The following is a 27,633-nucleotide window of genomic DNA, read 5'->3' as shown; positions in this document are numbered from 1 at the left end:
GCCAAATACTCATAACGGAGTCTGTGACTGATTATAGAGATACTCGTAGAGTAGTGTAAGACTGAATGATGACTCACGCGCATACACACACACATCCATGCACATTGAAGTAGCTGTAGCGCCTTTGTATGAGGCCAGAATACAGCCCACACCCTACCACCAAAGTGCAGTTATGCACCTGCAACACTAGGCACGAGAGTGTAAATAAGAAAGGGGACACTTAATTAAAAACACATAATTATGTAATAGGCACAAAAGAAGTCTTCCACTCACACCCGCATGTGTAGGGGAATTTATGATTGTGTGTAGCTGTTTGTTTGCGGCAAGCGCAATCTGATTGTGCCCCCATTAAAGATTATTTGTGTCCATACAACTTCTTTACACGAAAGTCCTTCGCCATTATGCAACACACAAGCGGCTTTAACGGCTCTTGAGAAAGAATGTTCTTCATAAGCACCGGAGCGAGTTCACGCCGAATTCGCCAGTCACATGTATGTAGCCGAGGTTTGTGTGGCTGTGTGGTAGTCATATATTTACACGCATAATCGTCAGCAGATGTTGTTACATATTTTTCTGTTCCTTAATAACTTATACGCTTACTTGGCTGCTTAAGCACTGCCAGCTGTGGCAACATACAATTTAGCGAGCTTAAATATTCGCTCCTCCGTCGCCTATCGCTTGTTGGCGGTTTCTAGTTGTTGTTGTTGTTGTTGCTGCTGCAGTTGTTACAACTGATGCGCAATAATTGCTGCCAATGCTGCAACAATCCCCCTTTGACGTAATTCAGCGAAGCCTACCACCGTGTACCGTTATGTATCTGCACGCACACATTTACCTACAACGTTGTACACATTTAATATTAACTTTTTCGACGCATGTGTTTTACTTGTAACTTAAATTGTACATACATATCTGTGGATGTATGTGTGTATTCATTTTTGCATGATAGCACAATTTTAGTCATCGTGAGTATCAACACTCGTGGCACATATAAAAATACTGCCCTTTTGGGCTCACTGATACGCTAAGCCTCTAGAGTGGGCTCTTCTTATACTTCTTATGTTTTTGGTCCACAAGATAGCTTAAGTTCGATCACACCCGAACCCCGCAAATCCTTAAGATTATATAAATGACTTTGTTATTTCAAATTTTTGATCGAGGTCCTTCTTCATCTTGTCTTTCCATGCGCCCGGAGAGTACTGCGTCGAATACTCTTAGAGCTGGAGTGTTTTCGTCCACTTGGACGACATGATCCAGCCAGCCCAGCCGCTGTCTCGTAATTCGCCGAACAATGTCAATGGCGTCGTACAGTTCATCGTTCCATCGACTACCGTATTCGCTGTGGCCAAAGCGCAAAGGACCATAAATCTTCCGCAGGACCTTTTTCTCGAAAACCGATAACGCCGACTCATCAGATTATGTCATCGGCTATGCCTTTGCGCCATAAAGCAGGACGGAGGTGATGAGTGACTTGTCAAATTTGGTCTTTGTTCTTCGAGAGGACTTTGCTTGTCAATTGCCTCATCAGTCCGAAGTAGCATCTGTTGGCAAGAGATCTTCTTCTTCTAGTTTCTTAAAAAGACACCTAAAGAAAACCTTCTCAAACAACCAGAAAATCGATTAACTTAACCTTTCACCTCTTAGGATATAAGTCGTCTATGCCAACGAATAATGAGTTTTTTTCCACTTTGTTTCCATGGCTGCCCTTTCAAATTGTGTCCGATGTTATTACGGTGAAAAATCAAGCACGTTGTATCGTTAAAATATACCACACCAAGTTAATGTGCGGACAAAAGGTGTTAATTTATACGAGTGCTTAAGTGCTGTGCTAGGGAGGTGCTCCCGCCGCAACTTCCGCCTGCTTCTCTCGACTTGCGTTCGTCGCTTATAACGCGCACTTGTGGTCTTACATAAAATCTTGACACATCCTCAGCACTTCAAGCAGCCGCACCTCCCTCGCAATATTGTAAAATGCTAGAATTAAAAATAAAAGTGTTTTCATCTATAATCGAGAAGCTTCCCTCTGAAGTTTAAGTGGATAAATAAACACACACTCACATACATTTATGTATAAGTACACACGAGTGTTGTTTTCATTTCTTTCTTCCGCTTTTGGGGTGTCGATGGGGTATCACTGGCACTTGTAGCAATTGCAGCAAGTGTTAAGCTTCGAGTTTTAATGAGGTTGTTTTGCACGAAATTACCATTAATTGCAATAAATTTAGAAATAAAAAGGGTGTGATTATCACACATCGCTGCCAAAACAGGAAACCACGATAAATACAAACATTCATAAAGGGGGTAGAGAATTTAACATTCCCTGGAGAGAGTTTGCACGAGGATAACTTCGAATCACTGCATAATACCGGGTTTCCCTTGCACCATAAAAACACCACGAATTCTTGTTGATACAAGCCAGTTATTCTTTAAATATGGATATGTTATAGGGAAGTTTGAACTCAATTTCAAAAAGCACATACTTAAATTCAAGTATTCCCTATGCAGTAGTCAAAATATTCAAGCACATATTATTCGTGGTCATGCTAATCTTGCAACGGTGTCTCCGAATTTCTTTTCATGAGAGAGGTAAATCGCATAACGTTAAGTAAGCAAGCTAACTGTAAAATAAAACGAAAAAAAACTTTAACTTCTGCAGCACCGAAGCTATAATACCCTTCACAAACACTAAAGATTCCTAGAAAAAACTCGGATCGTTCAGCTTAAATGAGCAGCGTCTTGGTGAAAAAAGGAAGTATGCAACGTTCAGATCAATGTCTCATAAACTGAGGGACTAGTTCACGTGCAGACGGACAGGCGCATATTGCTACAATGACTGAGCTCATCATGCTGATCATTTATATATAAAGGTGATCCATTTCGAGAATCCCTACTTTTTGTTTAAAGAAAAAACATATAAACTTCAAATTCAATGGGGAATATTTATATCTTTGAAATGTTGGCCACGGCTATGTCTCATATGGGCCATGACCCGTTCGATCATTAACTGACGAATTACACGCTTGATATTTTGCTCCAAGATCCGAATTGAAGCGGGATGGTCCGCATACTCTTTAGAATTGATATCATATGAGTTTGTTGGCCAACTGACCGGCCGAAAACGTGAAGTTATCTGCGCACCGAAGTGTTCTCTCAATAAAGCCATTGATTGATGTGATGTGTGGGAAGTGGCGCCGTTTTATTGGAACTTTTGGTTTTCCTTTAAGGTGTTACAAACTTCCTGGCAAACTTATTACAACCTGTTCAGGGTATAAAAACTCTAAGGATCGAAGAAATCTGCTTTCTTTTTCGGTGGATTCACCCATTCACTCTCTTAGCTTATGAAATCCATATCGGGCATGAATTCAGCATACTACTTGACTGAGTTCGTCTAGTAATATGTAGTCTATCTTTATAAAAATGAAGATGTTTGAATGAATGCAAGTAGTTGCAAAACATAGTGCCCCGTACATTATTTTGCTGTATATTCCTTACCTACATTGTAGTCTTTGTTAGACTCTAACTATCAGCGAACAATTCACATCAAAAGTATTTAAGAGGAATTCAGTTAAATGTAAACGCGTTCTGAGGTCAGTAAATCACAAATTGCCAACATATGCCCTGGGGCCCATACTAGCGCCTTGCATCCGACTTCCTGCTCGGCACATCAAATTTCAGCCCGAGTGTATGCTTGTGCTGCGCGCTCCCTGCAACTGCTTTATTTCATTTTTATCATTTTCTATTTTATAGCATATTTATTATGATTCAACAATGATATCTGGGGAAATCATTATAGCACTAATAGGAATACCCCGAAGGCGCAACTTGACATCTCTCGTATAATTCCGGAAAATTGTAACTCTAATAGTTGCCCTCGCTTTCTGGCGCACAAGACTCGCTGCAGACCGCAAGGAGCATAAGGATAAGAGAAGCTACACTACACACGACATTGACGCATACAAACAAATACATATGTACATATGTGCGGCCACAAGCAAGAACGTGAATCGCTGCCTGCCAAGAAAGCCAAGTGCGGCAAATGTGGCGGGGCTCTAAGTGTGCATGGAATTGACTTTGCGAATGACTACTCCTTATTGCATTTATTATTGCAATGTTAGCGTGTGTGTTTGCTAGTTTACAAGTAACTTTTTCACGGGCTAACCGACACGCACATGTGGAAGAGCGCCAACTAAGCGTGAAATAAATGAATGAACACACACTCATACTTGCATGCGTCTGTACGTTCTTGCGCATTCGTTGGCCAGCCAGGCCCTACTTGTTGCTTCTTCTTCATTTTCACGCATTTGCTGTGCCTGTGTTTGCATGTGTGTGTGTTGATGTGCTCAGCTGAAAGATCTCCACGTCAAAGTTCTTCAGCATGCAAATTCAGCTATACATATTTTAATACTTATATGCAATTCGGCAAAAAAAAGCAACAACAACTCTCTCTTTAAGACAGATTTAACGGAGGAGAAAAAGAAGTAGTACTTGTACAGGTTCCAGGGACCGTATGACCAAACAATTTCTGATTTCGTATTAAAATGTAAAGGTTCTAAAAATCGACAGCGACTGCCTTACGCCTTACTGTTTTATACTCCTAATTTAAAATCTGTTCACTGCCATGATTTTCAGCGTTACCATACTTTCTCAAATATGACAGATGTATTCAAAAGGTGGGAGAGCGCTCTTGTAATCGCTCACGTTTATGCGTATAAAAGCTTTCTGGTTTCAGAGCTAATGCCGCCGGACCCGCTTCACACGCCGGATATTTATGGGCCGTTATCAATATTACCAGGAGCGTTGTTGAGCCTTGTGACAATCATAATTTTACATTTTAGTTGATTTTCAGCCTCTTTTCAGTCTCCTTTCAGCAATGTTGCCTTTTCTATGCTTCACACTGCCATCCCATTCATCACTTGCCTTTGCAAGTGCTTTAACCCACGAGTATGAGGGTTACCAAGCGTGTGTGTGCATGTGGTCTCAGGCCCGACGGCTGAAGTGTTAAAAAGTGGAAGACAGGCATTTGTGCCTAATAATAGATGTAATAATGTTTGTTTGAGTGCTGATGCCTGACTGTTGACGACCCAGCCACATCCCCGCCGGAGGAGTGAGTATTGTACTTTTATTTTTATCCTTTTTTTGAATTACTGCCCTGGCGCAGGGACTTTTCCGGCCGGTTGGCGTGACGGTTTGCCCAACACGAGCGCACACAAATGAGTTCTCGCCATTTATTTCATATTCTTCGTGTGTATTCTTAATCCAAGAGGCCTCTAACATGTGGTCTGTCTCGTGCGTGCATGTGTGTCGTGTGTGTGTGTATGTGAAATGTGTGTGTGGCGTCGTCAACACATCCCTTGGGACTTTGTTTGTCAGTTAAAGTGAATGTTGCCCACAAATATGTAAGCGTTGATGGCTTTTCAATTAGGTTTTATGGTTTTTCTTTTATTCGACCCTTGTGAATGCTTTGCGTGCAGAAGTCGTGGAGTGTCTGATGATACATTTTGCGCTGTCTGTCCGGGCTGTCAATAATGATGGCGCAAGCGAATAAATTAATAAGCTGAGACCGCAGTTGGTTAGTTTTTGAGCGCAAAATACACGAAAACGCTATTATTGGGGTTTCTCTGTAATACCTGATCAATGGTCTACAAAAATGTAGCCGGAGCCTTCTAAAATCCTACTAAAACAAATGGTTTTCGGCGTATATGCTCGCTTCTCTTAAATTTAATATTGTCTTAATTACTCAATTTTGGACGACACTCTAATCAACCAATGAGTATTGAACCATATAGGTTTTGTTGGCAATATGTTCGGTAGTCGAAAAAATCTTTTCGTATTTTGTGAATATATGTCGTTACAGTCGTGTATCTCTAGTGCTAGCAATCACAATGTGTCATAATATAAAGTGTTGAAAAAGTCAGATTTTAAGCTTCATTTATGTAACCAAAAAAATTAATTTCGGGGAAGTTGAAAAAAGTTAAAGCTGTTCAGAAATGAATGAAAATAAGGAAGACAATCGCTATATTTTGAAATTTTGAATAAAAAAGGTAAGAATGCCACGCAAGACACCAACGAAATTTGTGAAGTTTACGGAGACGATGCTGTATCAGTTCGTGTAGCACAACAATCGTTCGCCCGCTTCCGTTCTGGAAATTTTTAGGTGAAAGATGCACCTCACTCTGGTCAACCTATCGTTGAGATTATGGAGAAGATTTACCAGGCCAGTCACATAAGCAGCCATGACATCGCTAAAGCACTTAAAATTCATCATCAAACAAAAAGATCATGTTCCAAGCACGGTGAAGCTCAACAAATGGCCGCAAAGCCAAAATTGAAGCCTTGAAGGATTATACTGAGTGTTTGATGGGATTGTGATGGGACTATAAGCTGCTCCAGCCTAGTCGAACGATTGATTCTACATTTCACTCTTAACAGCTGATGAGATTGAACCAGGCAATTGCCAAAAAAATACCGCCTGATCTGATCAACAGAAAGGGCTTCGTCTTCCATCAGAACAATGCTAGCTTACACACATCTTTGATGACTCGGCAAAAACTGAAAGAGCTTGGCTGGAAAGTTTTATTGCAACCGCCATGTAGCCCTGAGTTTGCACCATCGGACTACCATTTGTATCGCGCAAAGCAGAACTCCCTTAATGAAGTAAAGTTGGCTTCAAGAGAAGCCTGTGAAAACAACTTGTCGCAGTTTTTCGCCGAGAAGCCATAAAAGTTTTACACTGAGGGAATAACATCTCTAGAGGAAAAATGGCAAAAACCAAAATTGTACATATTTGGTTTATGGAAGTTGCTTATAAATATAAAAAAAAAAAATAAGTTGAAATTTGATTAGAAATACGAACTATTTTTTCGATTAGCCAATATACCTGTCCTTGCAAAGTCTCCACTTTCTCAGACCTTCCCTTTGATTCATTAGTTGTTAGCGCTTGTGATGATGCCACTTAATTACACTGATTATTTCCATATAAACATTACATAGTTGCATTGAATAACGGTGAAAAACAGTTTGCAAAATATGTCAGAAGGGTTTTTCGCATTCAGTGGCTCTTAGATAATCGTTGAAGGGTTCAAGTTCATTTCGGCGCATTTCAGCATGCGACAAATTAATTAAAATTTGCCACTTAATTGCACTGATTAGTAACAATTTATAGATATTAATTTGCGCTTATCGAAATATAGCGGAAGGTCGCGCTTAATTCCACGCTGCTGGAGACGGCATACACACACACTCACCAGCGAAGGACACATCAATGCGCTTGATGCGCTTGTAGTGAAATATTTCAAAGCACAAGTGCAATCGTTGCATTCAATAAAAAGCGCGCATTTGAATTTGCAATAAAAACTTTTCGAAAAATATTAATATGAGCACACATACACATGCATCGAATGCATAACTGCATAGGTGTTGAAGCTTGAAGGGCCTAGGGAACTGTTCGTCGCACTTCTGGGGCACTACATCGCCGCCTGCCTGCGTGCCTTTGTAGCTGACTGACAGACGTTTCTAATTAAGTGTTCGGTCGTTCAATTAGCGAAGTGCAATTGCTGCCTGCCATGCAATGTTATTAATGTACACACACATACACAGCCGCATACGTACACAATAATATACATAGATGGCGTGTGTGTGTGTGTGCATTTTGTTCATTTCGCCGCTGATGGATTAGCGCAACGTGTGATTTCGCTTTTGAAAAGTGCAATAAAAACAAAAGTTGCCACTGACAGCGGCACACGCGCGCCGATCTGGCGGAGCACGAAACATGGAGCACCAATTGTGGATTTTTTGCTGGCAAAAGTGTAAGTGTGTGTGCACGACAGGAAACAAAGAGCGCTCCGAAGGGAGTAAAAAGTTCAAATAATGACATGCGAGGGCGTGAAAGCGCCCACCATACAACGGTAGCTAGAAGGGGAGGTGGCACCGCTGAGGACTGAGCACTTCATATTCGGGGTAATGAAAACCGAAAGCTTGCTTTAGTTTAGTCATTTGCTACAAGTGAGTGCCTTTATAGATATAAAATAATATTTCAAAACAGCATGCCGTGATTAGATATGCACATAAGTCCACTAAAAGCCCTCAACAAGTCCTCTACAAAGTACCAAATTTGTATTACCAAATATAGCGTCAACAAAGACGGCGGTCTTATTCTTCGAATTTTAATTTTCAAAATTCTGCTTTCTGACTTTCTGCATTTCGAACACCCCTACTAAAATAGCTGGTTATGTGTGTATGCAAGCCGAGACAAAATCATAAACGGTGTTGCAAATAATGGCAAAAAGTTATTATTGCATTTATTACAGCCTGAAACGGCGGCAGCGTATGGCAAGAACACCAGCAATGCCAACACCGAAGGGCTTTATGTCGACAACGGGAAGCAATCGTTGTAGCAACTCGTGTACTCCGATCTGTTTGCTGGGTCACGCTCCTAACAATATGCAACACACCAAATGAGCACCCATCTCGCAAAAGCACACAACATACACATATACAAACTCCCGCTTTCGATGGCGCGACGAACGGCGAACGGGTGCGACTTCGTCCGCAGCTCCGGAGCTACACACTCGCTCGCGCATAATGATGATGAGCATTGGGCATGAATGAAAACTAAACTCATCAGCGCCAAACACAGCTACGCTATTGGGCTGTTGCCGTTGCCGTCGCTGGTGGTGTTGACGCCGACGCTACGGAAAGGCGCAATGGGCACGAGCGTGCTTGGCAGCGGCACAGCAAGGAACAACTTTTCCATTTTAATAAAATTTTAATGAAAATTTCTGTTTATAGCACTGCCGCAATGTAATGCCTCGATGTGTGTGTGTGTGTGTGAGTGCGCTTGCAGCCGTTAAAGACATGGACTGACATGGGGTCAGAGCAATAATAACAGCGAAAGCAAATAACAACAAACAAAAAATTAAATTACAATAAAAATGGAGGCATGAAGATTTTAACACTTGCTGCACTGGGAGGGAAGCGGGGCTGGTCGCAGTTAAAAATGCTTGAAATACACGTGGATTAAGCAGTTACGCAGTTGTTGCCATGAAGATAATGCCGAACTCACAGAAAATATTTTGCAAAACTGATTTTTCAGGTTCCAAATATTGGCGCCTTTGGAGGAATTCCTTTGTTACTACAAAAGCAAAACATTAGCACAGCTTTAAAGTAACGGTGAACTTGTCATAAACGTAAGAAGCATTCCGTCTAACCCTAACTCATGTGAAAAGACAGTCACATAAAGTCACTGTTCCTGCAATGGCGTGTATCGAAATCGGTTTGGCAACAAGTATCTTTGAGGAGTCGTTCTGTTGTACAAGCGCGATGGACGGTCTCATTGCAACTTAACTGAGATAGTTAGCGCCGCTTCTATCGCAAAAATCCGTAATAAATCATTCGCTTAATGAACTCGCACACATACTTGGTCGCATGCCAGACGATGTACACACATTTCACAAACAACTGGGATGCCGAAGCAGGTGGCGACTCATAAAGCATGGAGCCAGCAGCCGGCGGTCCGATTACACTACGTGCGGCTATGTGTGTGTGTGTAGGGGAAGCCTTTGGAAAAATAATTAATGTGGAAATATTATTCCGTTATTAAAAGTAGAAAATATGAATATCAGGCAGCTATAAGGAGCGCACGCAAGATGAAGGCACCCTGAAAGATGTGCAGAACAACTGAGGAAGAATAAAGGAATTCGCATAGCTGTATTTAACAACGGCATCGAGGCGTAGGCAGCGAGTGCCTGCGCGCCGCCAAACCAGCCACAATGCAGCGCGCTTATATCCAATGCAAAGCCAGCAGGAGCGGATGTTTGGGCAGCGGCAGCAGCGGTCCTCGAATGACACGGCCAGGATTAAGTGCCAAGTCAAACCGCAAGCCGACCGAGATGACAAGCCGTAGGATATTGCGCGGCGCGTTGGCATTATGGAGTGTTGACGGCGGTTGCTTGGATTTATGGTAATCGCAGCCGCCACAGCCGCGCCATTCGTTGGCGGAGTGAGGCGCAATGTGCGAGGTGTGCGAGCGCGCTTTATTAAAAAGGCAATGGCAGAAGACGTGATAAAAATGCATTGGCGGTGCGAGGTATTTGATTCGAATTATTATTGCGTATTGCGTTGATATGCAGTTAATTAGAAAGAATGCGCAGAGCCTTGGCCGTTATTCTGTCCGTTGGCGAACGCTGCCGTAACTTCTGCTGATGATCGCCGCGCTGCGAGTGCTTCTTGGTGTTGTTGTAGCCATTGCAATATAACGTGCGTGCATTTGACGTCGCAGGGCGTTTAAAAGCAGAAGAAGAGACGAATTTAATTTCCGTTAACGCATCAAATTTCATCAAATAGAACCGTTAGGGTATTAATTATGATCATATAACTGACAGGAGAAAAAATGCGAACAATGAAAGGAGGTTCATTGAAATTTCCATTAAATGAGCACGCTAAGGATTTGTGTGCCGCTTTATTAAATATTATATTTTCCGTTGTTCGATAAACAGGTCGTATATTTGTACGAGTGTGAACTCAAAGGAAATTTATCTAGAAGTTCAAGATGTGCACTGTAACCAATGACAATGCCTCATATGAAGTTTTAGCGTTGGATCCGAATGTTTATTGGCTTATTCATAGTGGAGTTTTTTTTTCTTTGGGGTTGAGAGGAATCTTTATATATTGTCCGCTAAGGATCTCTTTGGGAATCACGCTCAGTTAGTATTATCTAACTTTACTGAACTTTTAGAACAGCATGCCTACCTAAACCCTTAACTCCGGCTACTTTAGCTTGCATTTGGACCTCCCGGACCGCCGTTAGGCATTACTTCGCAGGACCAACCTGGGCAAGAAACTCCCTGTGTCTTAAGCACCTCAGTAGTTGTTCTCTCATCCTGAGTTCTTGAGTCGCTATTGCGGCCCAATCTTGTATCATATTCGCCCATACCAACTTTGATTGCAGCACGTAACTTATATGGTTGTCGGGCGTCATGCTTTACTTTGTTATTCGTTGGATAGTACTTCTCTCCACTACAGATCTTGAGCAGGAGGAAAAAAATGGTCAGCGTTTTCATCGATACTGCTGCAGAATGAGCTTCTTTTGTCGTCATTTTGGCCGAATATGTGGAGGTACTCCTTGTACTCCCTGAAATAGATAAAAGTCTGTCTCCCCGTGTTGTCTCTCAATCCAGGCAGATATATCTTGCTTCTTCTGCCGCATCCCATTGTCTTTGCAACTCTTTGAGGGTCGCCTGTCTCTCCTTTTTTTCGCTACTCAGCCGTTAGAGTCTCTTTCAGTTCATTCCATAGTAATGGACCGAATACGGAGCCCTGCGGTACTCCGCGAGTCACCATGTAGCTTTCTGCCCTGCATACCATGCATCTTTGACTCTTTTGGTCAGCTAGCTACTAATTATCCTTATCAGATATCTCTGTGTATTTCTTGTCTCCGGAGCTTTGATGATATGTGGTCAGAATCCAGAATTAAAAGCATTTTTCAGCTCAAGTGTGACAACTACGCAATATTTTTTATCGTAATTATTGTTTTTATTATTGTTTTAACGGTTTTTAGTGCCCGTTAGGATTGTAAGGATTATCGCCATATATCCATCAGGTTCCCTCTGTGGCCTTAGCCGCAATGTCCGCAAATTTTCCGACTCCTGAAACCAAATTGGTTTTCAGACACGGCAGGCAGCTCTCCTTCTAGATGATGTTCCAAACAGATATCCAATATTTTAGCCATCGTATCGATTATAGAAAATGATCGATATGCACTCGGCTCGTTCGCCGGTTTGTTTGGTTTCTGAAGGAGGACCAGACGCGCTGCTTCTTCCGTAACCTTGGGAAAACGCCTTCATTTAGGTACCGAGCAAAAGTTTCAGCGAAGGCATTCTTGCTGTGTTTAACTATGATCCTAAGTGCCTTGTTCGGAATGCCATCAAGTCCAGGTTCCTTTGCTTTGCCATTGTTCATTCTGGGAAGTTGGTTCCAACGACAAAAATCGACTAATTAAAAAAAAAATACTTTGAAATGGCGCAAAATAAATTTCCTAAAAAGAAACTTTAAACTTTTGCTTAAACTCAGCCAACATACTTAACGTAGAATAGTTAAACTCTAGCTCTCAGCAACCCCGCAGTTTCCTCCAGCACTCACCGAGGAGGTGTGTTTATGTGCAAAGCACGTCAGCGATCAAACACCTCATCAATTATAAATGCAGGTATTAAAAGTCATAAAAATATTAGCAGAAAAAGTGTGTACAGCCGAAATAGAGGTGGTGCGGGTGAGTGTGTTCGCCAAACTTTGGTTCGCAACTTTTGTGATTAATGATGTAACACTTTTAAAACTTAAGTGGAAAAGCGAGTAGTGCCGACGGCAAAAAGTCAAGCTTTGACCAAAACGCAAAAAAAAATAAGCATTTTCTGGCACAAGTTGCATATGTCAAAAATAACAGCTATAATCGGCGACAACTGCGAAGCTTGTTGTTTTTGTCAAATGAGAAACTAAACCAATTTAGAGTAAATAATATAGACATGTGTGCAAAAAGAGCGGTACGAGGCGACACCAGCAAGACCTCGTGCACACGAAAATCTCATATTAAAATGGTAAAAGAGAAAGCGTGTACTCAGTTACTGAAGTAAAGGTATTCGCCACATTTTGAGCGCGGCGCTGCGTATACGCGACATCTCACTGAGCAGCGCGGTCTCTACGCAATAGCTTTCTGCAGCAGGCATGGACGGTTTACGTTTCTGTTTCTATTTCTGGATTTGAAGTGGAATATCGGAAAGGTTTTCCAAATTTCTTAAGTAAGGCTAAATATATAGGCAGATCTATAACTCTACCGAAGTTATTAAGAGTAATGATATATTAAAGGTAAAGTAAAACGAAGGTCCATTATTTTAGGAAAGTAGATTAACTCGTGTGCAGTCTCCGTCCCGCATATTGCGCTCTCCACATAACAAAAATCATGCTGCCAACTGTTGTTTTTGGTTCGCCGTCATATTTTTCTCAATCTACGTATGCCGTAATACAATTTATGAGAATGACAAATGGTAACTGCGCTGTCACAATATGTAAAACTTTACCTCGAGTTTGGCCAAAATACCAAAAAAAAAGTCGAAAAACAAAAGCACTGCAGGCAAAGCAAAGCAATTGAGGAGACACTGCAGCAGAGTAGTAGAGTTGAAGTAAGGACTCTTCGCCTGTTGAAGGAAACACTCCTAAGTCATTGCGGTTGCCATATGAATGGGCTAGCGACTGCGGATATCCGCAAGTAATTTTCACACTTACGTATGCGTATGTGTGTAAGTATGTTGGTGTGATCGTAATTGTGGCTGCCGAATCAAAAGTTTCACCGGAAGCGATGGCGTTGGCACTCAGCAAAACCAGAGCAGGCCTCGGCGGCAACCGAAGTGGCTGCGTTGGTCCCAGCAGATAAGTAGCAGCAGTTGTGTGTGCAGTTAAGTGGACAACAGACCACGCCTCACACCCCGCACCAAACCGAAGTCAAACTCAAAACAACACACGAAACTGCTTAGACATGCACATGTTTGTGTCGGCAAGTGTGTTGGTGAGTGTGTCGGGGAGTATGTCGGGGAGTGTGTGAGCGTTCACACATATTTAAAAGTTAATGTGTTTGCATGAGCATAGCAGAAAGCAATGTGACAATCATGAGTGTTGGCACTATTTGTGCAAGTGTTTTAGCCCCTTGGCGAAAAGTTTGTGTCAACGATTAAAAGTAAAGTAAAGTTGGCGTAAACGAGCATATGCCAGCCGAAACTGTCAGGAGCGCGCACACACACACAAGCGCAAGCGCTTAGGAACGCCTGAGCGGACTGAGTCAGTGACAAAATTATGAAAAACTTTGCAACTGTCAACCACTGCAGAGATAACTAAGCAACGGCACTCCACATGGGGAGAACGGTCTGCCAGCGGAAAAGTAACACAAAAATTGGAAAAATAAAATACACGAGAAAATGCTCGGAGTCAGCAGAAATACAGCGGCTCAAGTCACAGCCAGACTCGTGAAATGCGAGCTGGCGCCACACTCCACGCATTACATTAACTGTCACTTATTTGTAATTCAGATGCCGCGTCCGAAATGCGCAGAGATAAACAATTGAATTAGTGAAGCTCATAAAAGTCATAACAGATCATATAAATAATACACAATATGATTTCACTGCAATCACTGTAATTTGAGCAGCTCTTTTGATAATTTGGCAATTGCGTGGGCGTCAGGGGAAGCAATGGCCAGCAAGGCGGCACACGCACCATTTAGTGTGGCTTGGTCTTCGCAGCATTGATGGTTGATGGCTTAAGTCCTAATTTTCCTAAAATTATATACTTCTTTCTCTTTTGGTAACTGCGTAAGTCCCAATCACACCATCGGCGGAAATATGAAATTTTTTTTAAATCATGATTTCTTTTCTCTTTTGCCTAAGCTCTGACCGTGACTTAAGAACTAGAGAAACTTTCCTCAAATCATGAAATCATTTCTTTAAATTATACAAATTCGAAAACCCCTGCAAAATGCAGTTAAGGAATTCACTAAGCGCCCCGCTCCGCCAGTTAAGCTAACTACAGAACTCTCTCCTCATTATCATCCTCATGGTCATGCTTATTGTCAAGCTGCTTAATTGCCGAAATTACCACATTCAATTAAAACTAAAAAAGCAAAAGCCATGTACATAATTTCCTTAGTTGCTTTTGTACAGATGTCTTGACGCTGTCGCATTAGCATACAAATCTTGCAAAGACGCTCCCTAATGGCTCTTTTGTGCCACAAAAATCGAGTTACCAGCGCACGCCACTGTCAAGTCTCACTTTTAGCACAAAACTACAAAAACTAAGGGCTGCCATGAAGAAACATGAAAAAATACTCACACACACACACACGCACAGAAAATGGGCGCTGAATACATTAAAGAGGTGGTGAAGGATATAAAAATATGTATGTATGTATGTATGTGCATATAAATAAAGTAATGGCAAATAAATGCAAACAACTGTAGTTTCGACAAACTTCATTGTAATTATTTCTTATTTTCCCTTGGCCTTCGCTCAAATTCGCCAGCGAGTTCTTTTTGCGAATATTCGTAGTTTTCAATGATTTGTCTCAAGATAAGCTTATGCACCACTTGGCAGTAGACGCGGCTTCCGCGCAAAGATAAAATCGGAACAAAAGCGAAAAATATATAGGCGAAAGGCGAACTTTCTTCGATAGCGTTTTCCTTGCCTCACCTACTTGTTCGAGCGCCCTTCGGCTCCGCCTGCTGTTTGCTTGAGACAGCATTTCTGTGTGCAAATGAAGTGAAATGGTTACAAGTGCCGCGGAATTTGTTTTCTGCCTCTGCATTTTGTTGAATTTCGATTTTACAGTAGTCAAAGTTCGTTTTTTTTTTTTTTTGTTTTTTTGACAATTGGAAACTGCAGCGTTAACTGTTCTACTAACTTTTGATGCTCGTACTGAGATTGCCAAATAAAGTGAAACATTTGCCGAGCATTGGCGGCCAAACGAGCGAATTTCGTAAAAATCTACTAACAACTTGCGCTAATTGACAGAAAGTATCAAGCCATCAGATCCGCGCTAAAAAAATACAAAAATACAAAAAGTTTGGATGCAAATTTAAGAGCAGCAACACGCTAGTTTACAGTTAAAATTTAAACGCCCATATTAGAGAGACTAAAAGGCTTGTTCGGAAAGAAATAGGACTGATTTTCTTCCGCTGCGTCTGTACTAAAAAGCGTGAGCGCACCAACGGGATTCTGTAGAGGACGTTCCTAGCTAAGGAACGAGCGGCTGATCAGTTGTCTCCGAGCACCTGGAGAGTCAGGACAAACATTTTCTCACGACGTGTTTTTGTGAGTAGAGCAAGCCGAAAATGAAGCGTTCGTTAGCGCAGAGTATGCGATTAAGCTCTGCGTGAAACTCGGCAAATCTGCGACAGAGACGTTTGATATGTTCAAGCAGACTTACCTAGATGTTGCATTAGCAAGTAGTGCTGTGTTTCGGTGGCCTCTTGGAGGCCGGGAAGAGGTCGCTGATGAAGACCGTAAGAATGGGCAAATCCAAAGTGAAACGATGCTCATATTCTTTTGACACCATGAATTTATTCCTCCTGGACAAACCGTCAACGCCAAATTTTACGTGGAAGTTCTCAAAAAACTCAATAAATCTTTTTAAATCGACTCAGTTGTATTACTTTCCGGACAAACCCTGTAAGTCACAGAAGTTTTCATGAAGTCAAAGTGGATGAACACGATGATCATTCCCCGATTTCTCTGAACTTTTCGTTGAAAATTTTTAAATTTTTTGGAAATTGATAAATAATAATTATTTGATATTGATTTATGAGATTAAAAATGTGTACTTTAGTCATTACTTGACAGTGGTTACCACAGCGCAACGTTTGCATTCAACCCTAGCACCGTTTATGAGGTTATGACAACCCTCGGCGAGGCGTTTGAGGAAAAAGCCACTTAAATAACGAACAAAAATTACGCTAAACGAATGAGAGGAGAGGAGGCAAGTGCAAAAATGAAGCAGAAGCGCAATAAAATTATAAAGGAAATTAAGGGAGAGATATAAAATAGAAATGCAAGTTGCACTCTATGAAATGCTAAGTGGACTCGTAAAATGAACGAAATGTCGAACAAAGCAACTAATATAGCCGAATGAACAAAAGAAAGCTTGGCGCTGCACCACCTCTCATCCATGTAGGTTAAAATAAAGAGGGAAGAGAAAGTTTTCTAATGTATGAAAATAGAAGAGCAAAGAGCGAAAAAGAAACGAGACGCTGCAGCGCTGCGGAAGTTCCAATTACATTTGAAAGCGACACATAACTTCCGATGACTTCCAATTGCCGCAGCAGTAGAGTAGAATGTTCTCCCACAGTCTCTGCGTGCTGCTTCTCGCTGTCATAGCAGCAACAACAATGCATAATTGTGACAGCGGTCTGCAAATGATTCTATTTCTGTGTTTTTTTTTCATTTAACCGCGACAACGTTGACGAAATGCTTGACATTACGAGCATCGCTGCCACCCGACCCCCGCACACGCTGTGCCCGACAACAGCGCGATGGCAAGGGCGGTTCGTCGTGTCGCATGCGAACGACAATGATGAAGTGGCGAAATGATAAAATGAATGGAAGCAAGGCAGGCAACTGGCAAGAATAGAATTTACGCAACCTTCAGCAATGACGGAGTATGATATAATATAAAATCACTTTTTTCAAGTCTCTACAAAGTTAGTGTCACATTGGAACAAATTTCGAAATGGCATGCCTGGCAAAAAGTGAAAAAGTTATAAAAATTAGCATAGCATAATAGTGTGGTGTGGAAAGTGCAACCGCGGAGTTCGCACCTCGTTACGGCAATTTGTGTTTGGTCAGCATGAAATGTCTCAGAACTCCACTCAGGCTCCATTGGAGTTATGCTGCCGTAATGGCATATAGAATAACATGTATATAGGGTTTGGGGAAGTAATAGGACTTAGACATTCTCCGGAATAGCCTTGGTAGCCGAGATGCATGCTGCTTGGATCCCCTTTCATCGGCGTTTTCAGGCAAGGAAACACAAAAAGTCAGAAGGGACCACATCTGGGCGATACGGTCGCTGCGGAAGCGTTCGGTTGGCGGCCTTGGTTAGATAGCGATGTCTTGTCGGACCCGATTGACCCTTCGTTTCAGTCTCGTGATGACTTCCACGTAAAACTTGGCGTTGACCGTTTGTCCAGATGGAAAAAATTCATGGTGGATGATGCCTTTGATGACAAAAATGAGCATCGTTTTCACTTTGGATTTGCCCATTCTTACGGTCTTTATCAGCGACCTCTTCCCGACCCTCCAAAAGACCTGGTACCATCGAAACAGAGCACTTTTTGCTAACGCAACATCTGGGTAAGCCTGCTTGATCATATCAAACGTCTCTGTCGCAGATTTACCGAGTTTCACACAGAATTTAATCGCGTACTTCTGCTCTAACGAACGCTGCATTTTCGGCTTGCACCACTCACAGAAACATGTCGCGCGAAAATGTTTGTCCTGACTCTCCAGGAGCTCGGAGACAACTGATCAGCCGCTCGCTACGCGCACGCTTCGAAGTACAGACTAGGCGGAAGAAAATAATGACCTAACACTTTCCGGACAAACCCTGTAGGAACCTGTTTATTCCAGTATGCCCTGGTACACTGTTTGCGAGCACTCATGTTGATTGCTCTAAGTGATTGTGGACCATATTAAATTTGTATCTATTCTCGTTTATCTTCCTTCTGCTTCTTGCTGAATGCTTTTATATTTTAATAGCTAGTCTTCCTCTTCTCTTCATGCGATTGTATGAATAATGTTGAAAGCCTTTAATTTAATGGCCTTTATTTATACCTTGAAATAATAATGGCACACAAATGGCGCTTTTATTCGTGTCCCGATGAATGTTGTGACCCAGTTGCAAAGTGCGTCGCAGTTAAGTGAAATAGTTTCCTTGTTGTGTTCTTTTTTCTGGCGCAAAGTCAAACTGCACTCACATTATTACAATGAAGCGCCATTCATATTGCAGGTGAACTAACTGCTCGCATTGCTTCGAGCCATTATTTAATTAGATTGAAAATAAATTAGAAGAGGAAGTCAACGGAATCCGTTTCGCCTGCGTTTGCGGTTAATTATTGCAAGCCCAGCCGGTAGACGCAGCCCTTCACATCTCCTCAATCCGATCAGTATTTACGTACACAGGTACATACTTACATATATACTTTACGGAAGAACTTTGACTAAGTTGACGAAGAGTCTGATATTAAATTTTGACTCGAAAACAGTGAGCGATTTGACATCTACTTCGTTTTCAGCCGTTCGTATTTAGAATGAGTACAATAAATCAGTGTAACTTAAATTACTCACACGCATTATTAGCGATTACAGTTATAGAAAACTGCCTTTAGTTGATATTTCTAGGAATACTCATATTCTAATATTGATAACACTGTCTACAACTAAATTAAATTTAAGTAAGTTAAAACCGAATGTCACCATTATTTATTCTATCGTATATATCACGCGTTAATGTCTCATAACTGCCGGCGGGCGTTTTGTAGTAAAGCTCATCCTGTATGACATTCGGATTGTAGCCTTCTTTCTGCAGGTCTACCTTACGCAATTTGTATGTACCGGTGAGGTCGATGTTAGTTAGGAATCTTAAAAACTGCGGTCTGGCGTAGGCTGGTAGCGCCTCCGCCATATCCCGTGCGAAGCGTTCGAGATCCACTTCTCGCTGTGGGTCATAAATCGCCGCCATACCAGCGCGACCTTCCGTATGCGGTATCATCACGCCATATACGACTGTATCCTTGTAATTAGCGATATTACTAACTTGAGCTTCCACCTCGCTTGTGGACACGTTCTCGCCCTTCCAACGAAACGTATCGCCCGTGCGGTCGACAAAGAAGAGGTAGCCGCGTTCGTCAGACGTCAAGAGATCGCCCGATAGGAATGCCATGTCACCTTTCTTGAACACGTCACGTGCTATTTTCTTCGTAGAGGCGCTTTCGTCAGCGTAGCCCAGAAATTCTCTGGACGGATTGCCCTTGATTATTTTGCCAATGAATACGCCTGACTCGTTGGGGCCACAGCGTTTACACAAACCATCGGCACCGCGTATGGGCTCACCCGTATCGGGATCCGCTTTTATTATGGATATTGGATAGATTTGTGGCAGAATGCGCGAAACAAATCCAATTGCGCCAACAGTGTTGTCGTTGTTCATAATATTGGCATTTCCCTCTGTAGCTCCGTAGAATTCACCCACTTTTGGTATGTTGAAACGTTCAACAAAGCGCGACCAGATTTGCGGACGCAGCCCATTACCGAATATCATACGAATTTTATGCGAACGATCGTATTCCGTTGGGGGTGTGGCTAATATGTAACGAGCCATTTCGCCGATGTATTGAGCTATCTGAAGACATATAAATTATATTACACGAATTGGTGTCTTATTTAATTGATTTTGCTTACGGTGCAGTTGTAGCGCACGCAATCACTGAAATATCCCGAAGCTGAGAACTTTTTCCGAATAGCTACGGTCGAGCCGAAGAGCAACGCTTGCCCCATGCTCATAACTCCACCGGCTGTGTGGTATAGCGGCAGTGGAGTGTAGTACACATCTTGACTTCTGAAATTCAAAGTGTAGTGAATGCCCGCCGCTATGAATAGGTACCTGCAAATATTAGTTGAGATGAGAAACATTCGTCAACCCTTGTCTTAAACTCATAGTTTAACCTACCGGGAATGGGAGATTACTGCAGCCTTAGGTAGACCCGTGGTGCCGGATGTGTAAATATACATTAGCTTGTCGTGATGATTTGGGTGTTGAATGGTGCTCGGTTGTGATGTGACATGTGTGGATGAGTTCATCAAGGTGGCCAAATCTTCTGCTGAGTTTCGGACTGCCTTATTAATTTCATTATTGAATTGATACAATTTTGCTGAAAGTTCAGACGCAACGCTTTCCACAGTCTCCGCAAAGTCTTCGCCGTAGATAAGCGCTAAGCATTTAGCCACGGTAATACTGTGCACTAGTGAGCGCTCCTTGAGGTTGGTGTTAATAAGTGCTGTTATAATACCAAGCTTCGAAAGGCCCAACCATATGCCGACGAACTCGACGCGGTTCTCCAGCATGAGTGCAATCACGTCGCCCTTTTTGTAGCCGTGACTGTGGAATATGTCTGCAATGCGATTGGCAAACTGATCCAGTTGCCGAAATGTCCAAGACTGCGTCTCACTAATGATCGCAATTTTATCCGGATGCTTGGACACGTTCATTTGAAATATATCACTTATAGAAACGTTTCTCCGCTCATATCTCTTTATGAGTACGAGCAGCTTTATATAGGCCCATAACGCGCTAATGAGAAGAAGACGAGAAATTTCATTAGAAATGTAAGCTTAGAGAATTCTAATTACTCACGTAATATCTCGTTTAGTAGTTACGGCCGCTATATAGAACCAACGCCAGCCCAATGTCACTAGTAACATAACAATTATGGCGACAACTAAGGCTGGTAGACCACTGGTCCAGCCAAAGAAACTCCACAGCAGCGCGACGACCACGACTGCGATACTCGCTGTGAGCACCACCAAAAGTAGTTTAGACTTCGTCGTGGTTTCGTCAGTTGTGACCTGCTGATTTGTAGAGCCTGGACCTGTGCCATTTTGGTTGCCATTCGAACTACTCTGCTTGGGGTCTTTGTGTACTTGTTTTTGGTCGTCTCCATCCACGTCAATAGTGGTATGTGGCGTCCTTGACTCTTTTTCGCTACTTTCTGTGTTGCGCTGTTCATCTTTTTCGAGCGGCAATTTGACCCCGACACTTGTCTGCTGATAAGAGGTAAGATAAGAAATCGTTACACATTGACGCTGTTGCATATATTATTCGTATTACAGCTGCCTCAATCATATAAAATACGGTAAATATTACTCTCTTAACATATTTGAAATCATTATACAAATCACTTCTAATTTATTTAATTATGGGGTTCGACATCGCCGCCTCTGAAGTAGCAGAGAACTGCGCCAACAAACCTGCACGGCGACATGTTCACTAATACATGCAAAAATATTTATTTAGTCTGCCCTTTCGCGCCTAAGTCGTCATTCTAAAATGAATTATTTTGCATTACAAGTTGCTGGTACTTTTCCTACAGCGCGAATAATCAAGGCCCCAAGTCGCCCAATTAGTTTAGAAAATACTATTGAACACAGCGAATAGTGCACCGTTTAAAATGGCTGTAGACCTCTGCGATAGCGATCTCGTATGCACGATAAATGCGATTTAACCAGTTTCTCTGTTAATTGAGAACCACTTAAATGCAATATGATATTGATCCCATAGTCAAAGCGGCGCTTTGCTGACTTTTTGTACCCTGAACTCGATTTAGTCGCTCAACTGGTTGCTGAAACACAGTAAAAGACGCAAAACAAACAAAAAAAGCAACAACAAATAACAAGCACCTTCAGTTCACTCGCAGCTCCAAAGTGCCATAACTCAGAAGCAAAAATAGTGCAGAAGGTGGCTACATACACACATGCACAGCCAGCACTGTTGATGCACATAAGAAAGACATAACTCAGCTTAAGTGGCTGCGCCGAAATTTTGTTTATTTGCTTTTGCTGTGTTTTGAAAGTAGAGATTTCAAATAAAAATGTTTGCGAGTTGCGGTGGAGGCCAGTGTGTGTGGCTGGCTTTGTGGTTGCTTCTTTGGCATGTCTTTTAAGCGCGGTGTTCGGCTGATATGTGCCTTTGTAGTTGTTGCAGTGTTTGATGGATTTGTACACCTTGCATGGTAGATTGCACATACTTTATTTAAGCAAGCTAGGCTTGAATACACGTCTACATAAATTTGAGCGTGAAAATGTGGATATGTTTTCGGACAGACAGAGTCGAAATTTCTGTAAGTGCCCTGAGCTGAAGTGTGTCAGCAAAATCGCGCATATTCTCTACATATATGTTTGTACATGTGTGTACGACACATTCTTTGCTATTTTAAACACTTTCCCGCTCGCTTTTGAACAACTCTACTTAAGTTGCTTCAGTTCCATTTAACTTGGCCTTACACTTGCATTGATCTCATTATTCTGCGCATCAACGGCGTTGACCTCGCCTGACCCCTCCATGGCAGCACTCATGACGCCGGTTGTTGGACACTACTGGGCACGTTCCTCCGCACACATAAAACTATCGCTATTCCACTTTAGATTCACTTATTAACACGCTTTCACGATTTACAGTTAATTGATTGCGTGTACTTATTAAATAACAAGCGTCTTCGAATGGAAGCGCATCTTTCGAGTTCAAAGAAAAATTCACGACTTCGAAAACTTAATTTCATTCATGTAGCCACAGGTGGTACGGGCACTACACTGGCGTTAACTCTACTGTAGCACTGCTGCGCGGATGCTGTACTGAGTCGCGGCTATGCGCACAATTGTGTTGACGGCCCGCTTTGCACGATTTCACTTTTAGCTCTGTCACAGACCGCGCGCCGTTTGCGGTCGAGCAAAGTGTAATCTTACACAATATTCACTTCTGGCCACAGCCGCGTTCGCCGTTGCATTGACTCCAGCCGATCTACGGCTGAGCCATTGCTGCGATTCGCAATTTCAAAAACAAACCCACACACGCACACACACCTCCAGTGCTCCAGCGCCTGCTAAACTGCTGCACACAGCTCAGCAAAACTCGTTGCTTTTGACTCACCTGGCCGGCGCGGCGACTATTCCGCAACATAAAATCATAAGTTACTTACTCCATACACACAGACAGTATGTACTTACTGGCGAGCTCCATTATATTCTTATGATAGGGTGATCGCTATCGCCTCTACCTCAGAAACCAGTTTTTTCCCATAAGAAACCGTTGTGGTGCATTCTTAAATGCTAATGCTGAAGCTTTCAATGAGCTACTGCGCTATATTACGTCTTTATTTAAGAAATAATTAGAGGCTAGTCGACCACAAGTTCAACTGATGTCATGTTACTCTCTCAGAGCAGTTCACTTTTCTCGGCTGATTGATTATTCGATGAGTAATAGAAGAACTATTTTTATAACCTTAGGCCTTATCATAATCGCCATTTAAGCCCATATCTTTCTAGTAGACACATCTTCAGCCACAATGGCGTTTAACGGCTACTAAAGCCTAAAAAGCAAACTATACTTAGTCCACAATATTCCTAACAACTTGACAAGCTTATAAATTAGGCACACTAAAAAGTTTATATAAAAGCTCTGGCCCACCCTAACAATCGCATATAAATATTCACGCGACTGCTCAAAAATGTGGAGTCGGTAAATTTTCGCCAGCGATGATTTGGTAAACGTTAACGATCAGAAGTTGAACAAAAATTTAATTGAAAGTTGTTTTTACAACACAATAACGTCGCGCATATAATTTTTTTATGTAGAAATCGCCAAAGCAAAAACGACTAGCGAAGCAGTCAAACTTTACACTTTTTTGCACACTTCTGTACACGATGATCGCCCATGAGCTAATTATCATTATCTACTTCTCTTCTCTTTCCACGTTCGTAAGTGTAGCCCATAGAGAAAACAAAAACAAGCACACGCGAGTGGCACCGGCAAACTTCGAACACGCGAACTAACACATATTTCTACAACATATGGTACATACATACACGAGCAAGAAGCTAGTGCCAAACTGGTGGGTTTTCGATCGAGTGCGGACCACAACTGGTTTACGTTCTCTCTGTATTCTGCAGCGGGACTATTTTCGTTTAGTCAATCAAAAAATGATTAGAAATTAAACTATGTAATAAACAATTATTGAAATAAACCGAAATAAGAACCGATGAAAAGCGGATCATTCAATTCAAGTTTCTCACTGGTGTATAGACCTATGAAGGGGGTGGCAATCAACAAAACTATTGACTTCGCAAATACATATTTGGCGTTATGCTACGCAGAACCTTTCTCTCGAAAACTCTAACCCTCATTCACCACCAAAACCATTATCAATATCATCGGCGTTCGCCAGCAGCTGTGCGCTCTTATAGAAGATTGTACCTTCGATATTTAGATTTGCAGCTCCAATTATTTTTCCCAGAGTAGATTGAAGAAGTAGCACGAAAGGGAGTCGCCTTGTCTGAAACTTCGTTTGGTATCAAACGACTCGGAGAGGTCCTTCCCGATCCTGCCGAAGTTTTTGATATTATTCAACGTCAGACATAGCGGCATAAAGACAACTCCTTTTGGTGCTGTCAAAAGCTGCATTGAAATCGACGAAGAGATGATGTGTGTCTGTCGCCTTTTCACGGGTATTTTCCAAGACTTGGCGCATAGTGAATATGTGGTCAGTTGTTGATTTTCCAGGTCCTTATCAGTTCATCGTCACCACATTTGAATAGCTCGGCCGGCAATCCATTGGCCCTCGCCCCTTTGTTGCTCTTCAGACGGATAATTGCTGAGTGTCCGCTCCATACTACAATTCTTTACAATTTCAGTATGATCTGGGCTTCAGTTACCTGATCATCTCAGAGTTTTCTGCAAGACTAGGCTCCGGTTTTCAAGCCTTCTGCATCTTTCGATAGAATTTTCGAGTATTATCCCTGTTGGCCGGTTTGTAAAGCATATCGGCCTCTCTCTTCGCTTGTCTGCAAATGTGTCTCGCTTCCTTCTTCAGGCAGTCTCTTACTCCCCACTACGACACGTACTTTTCATCATACCAGCTGTTCTTTTGCCTTTTCCGAAAACCAATGGGTTAATTTGCAGCTGTACGTAAGAAGCTTAAAATGCCATCCTAGAGTAAAACTTTGTAGTTGACTTATAGTATCTTATTATTGAAGACTTATCCATGATTTTACGATTATATAATACTGTGGTGCCTTTACTTTAATATTTAGTATGCTTGAGCTCATCACGTTGGAACTCTGATGAATTCCCCTCATTGTGGTTCACAGGTATCGCAACCAAAATAAAATAAAGCCATAGATCTTTCATAAAATACTTCTCTCTCACTATATTTTATCTCTATCTTTTATTCGAAGAAAAAAACGTCACTCATAATGTACACTTTAAAAAACTCTTTGTGAAAGAATATATTCTTCTTCTCAAATGTACGTATACATCTCCGTATGTACATAGTACCTAATAAAACACGACGTAATCAAGCGTGGAACTTGGACCATAATCATAAGTCTCAATGTCTTGTGTGCATGCGAGTGTAACCTTTTAGCAATTTGCAGTATAATTAGCATTTAAACGACTAACATTTCAATTCACTTGATCGTGAGATGAATCAGACGTGCATTAACTGTAGAATCAAGCATTGACTGATGGAAGTACCCATAAAAGTTATCGTTGTCGGGGATCAGTAAGTTCATTTCGAATATAAAAATTTCGACTCATATTCACAAAAAACGAACAATGTCTGTTTATAAGAATACAAAAAGATCTAAATATACTTACATAAAAAATATATATTTGTATGAATTTAGAATTCCAACAACAAATCACTATTCAGCGCTTACAGCCACAACCACGAAGCAAAACAGTAGCACGAAACATAAAAATATATAATTAAAATAAGGCAAATGAAAGTAAAGGGAATAGCTCCAAAGAGAAAAGCACTTTTCTGGGATCCTTTCAGTTCACTTTTAATCGATTTTCTGCTTTTCCACGAATTGCAAAACACACGCCCGTGTACTGAGCTCACCTACAAGAAAATACCATTATTGTTGTTGTTAGATAAGTAAAACCGAAATTCAGCCAATCATGCAACATTACCGTTAGCAAATTACCTTATTACGATAAACAAAAAATAATAATAAGACTCGGTGCCCATAATGCATGGCTGTCTTCATTTATGCATGAGCATGTAGCACATCCACATACATATGCAAACGGAGCACCGTCGATGGCTAGCAACTAAAATTCGCTGATTTTCATTGCGCATTACCCACGTACCATAACATAACATAACGTAGCATACCGCAGTGAAGGTGAGTTGAGCATGCTTTTGGCCTAACTCCGATGTGCAGACGAACTCATTCGAACTCATTCGAAATAAGCGCACAAATACGAAGGTGGATTAATAAGACGTTGCAGGCAGCAGCGAGACAACACGTAAGCGGAACAAAAAACATCGTAAATTGGGTGCAGGATTATGAGATTCTTGCGGCGCCATTAGCGGCAGTTGGCCTCAGCACGAAACTTCGACTGGGGCGCACTCGTATGAGAAATCTCGGCTGATATGCGTATGTGTTTCTGAATCCGCCACCCTACGGCGCTCCAGGGAGTGTTTGCGTCGCCGGCAAGTGAATTATAAATTAGAATAAACACAGCGCCGTAGATGTCATTGAGTGCGGTTTGGCGCAATAAATTTCTAAGAATCGTCGTGGAATGCTTGCGCAGCTGAGCGTTTCATTTCCACGGGCTAATTTAATTTTTACCTTAGCAGCCTAATTACACCACCAAAGGAGAAAATTGAATGCCAATTTTCGAACGATTGGCTGGCATTGAAAGCAACGGCATTCAGGTTTTCCTTCTAGAAATTGAGCGGGATGTTGGAGCAAAACTTGCATTGGTTGCTTTGCGCCAAAAGTTGGAAAATAACTACATACTTAGCGAAGTTTGAAATCTCTATTAATTTATTGATTTTTTTTTTTTTTGTTTTGCTTTAAGCGGCTTTTAGACCTCCTCAGAGTTGGTCCAATTTATATACAAAATATGACTTACGATATTATATTTGCCTATACGGAGAGTAGAATATGATGGAGGAGAGGATTACACATATTTCCCATATTAGTTAAACCTCTGTTATTCGTGTGATTTGAGGAGAAGCTTCTCTCATCCAAAAATTTTTGCAGAACTTTTACCGAAACAAGGAATATTCCGACTGTTCCCAGTCTTGAGAAAATGGTGGGTGTAATAGTCATCCAATTCAAGCTACAAAAGCTTTTTCCGACTCATCAACCTATATATATCAGCTCTCGCATTGTCTTGGTGGAACGCTAAACTTTTCTATTGATCACTTTTGGCCTCTTTTGTTTGTGTACATTTGTAAATTTGCCCAGCTGATCCCAATGCACTTCAGAATGTCGGGCAAAAGCTCAAAATAATTAATCCCTTTGACAACATATCCTTGAGAT

General features: G+C 41.7%; 2 protein-coding genes across 12 annotated transcripts in view; one reads left to right on the top strand and one right to left on the bottom strand.

Annotated features, from left to right (window-relative positions):
• The window catches only part of LOC105231310 (uncharacterized), a 78,523-nt gene that overhangs the window by 4,949 nt on the left and 45,941 nt on the right, over positions 1–27,633 (top strand). The gene's annotated exons all lie outside the window — the stretch shown is intronic.
• LOC105231309 (long-chain fatty acid transport protein 4) lies at positions 18,768–23,106 on the bottom strand. Of its 4 annotated transcripts, none has more exons than XM_011212534.4 (5): positions 22,585–23,106; positions 20,939–21,348; positions 20,255–20,875; positions 19,987–20,188; positions 18,768–19,927 (listed from the first exon to the last, which is right to left on the bottom strand). In XM_011212534.4, the coding sequence occupies exons 1-5, from the start codon at positions 22,654–22,656 to the stop codon at positions 18,986–18,988; spliced, it is 2,247 nt and encodes a 748-aa protein (XP_011210836.2). In that variant the 5' UTR covers positions 22,657–23,106; the 3' UTR covers positions 18,768–18,985. The 4 variants fall into 4 exon arrangements, with proteins under 4 accessions (XP_011210836.2, XP_011210837.2, XP_029408360.2 ...); XM_011212535.4 differs by having other exon boundaries at positions 20,939–21,345; XM_029552500.2 differs by having other exon boundaries at positions 22,591–23,106.

The sequence above is a fragment of the Bactrocera dorsalis genome, chromosome 5 (genome assembly GCF_023373825.1).
Source record: "Bactrocera dorsalis isolate Fly_Bdor chromosome 5, ASM2337382v1, whole genome shotgun sequence".
Lineage (NCBI taxonomy): Eukaryota > Metazoa > Arthropoda > Insecta > Diptera > Tephritidae > Bactrocera > Bactrocera dorsalis.
Note: the sequence above shows the minus strand (reverse complement) of the source record. Positions and strands in the feature narration are given on the sequence as shown.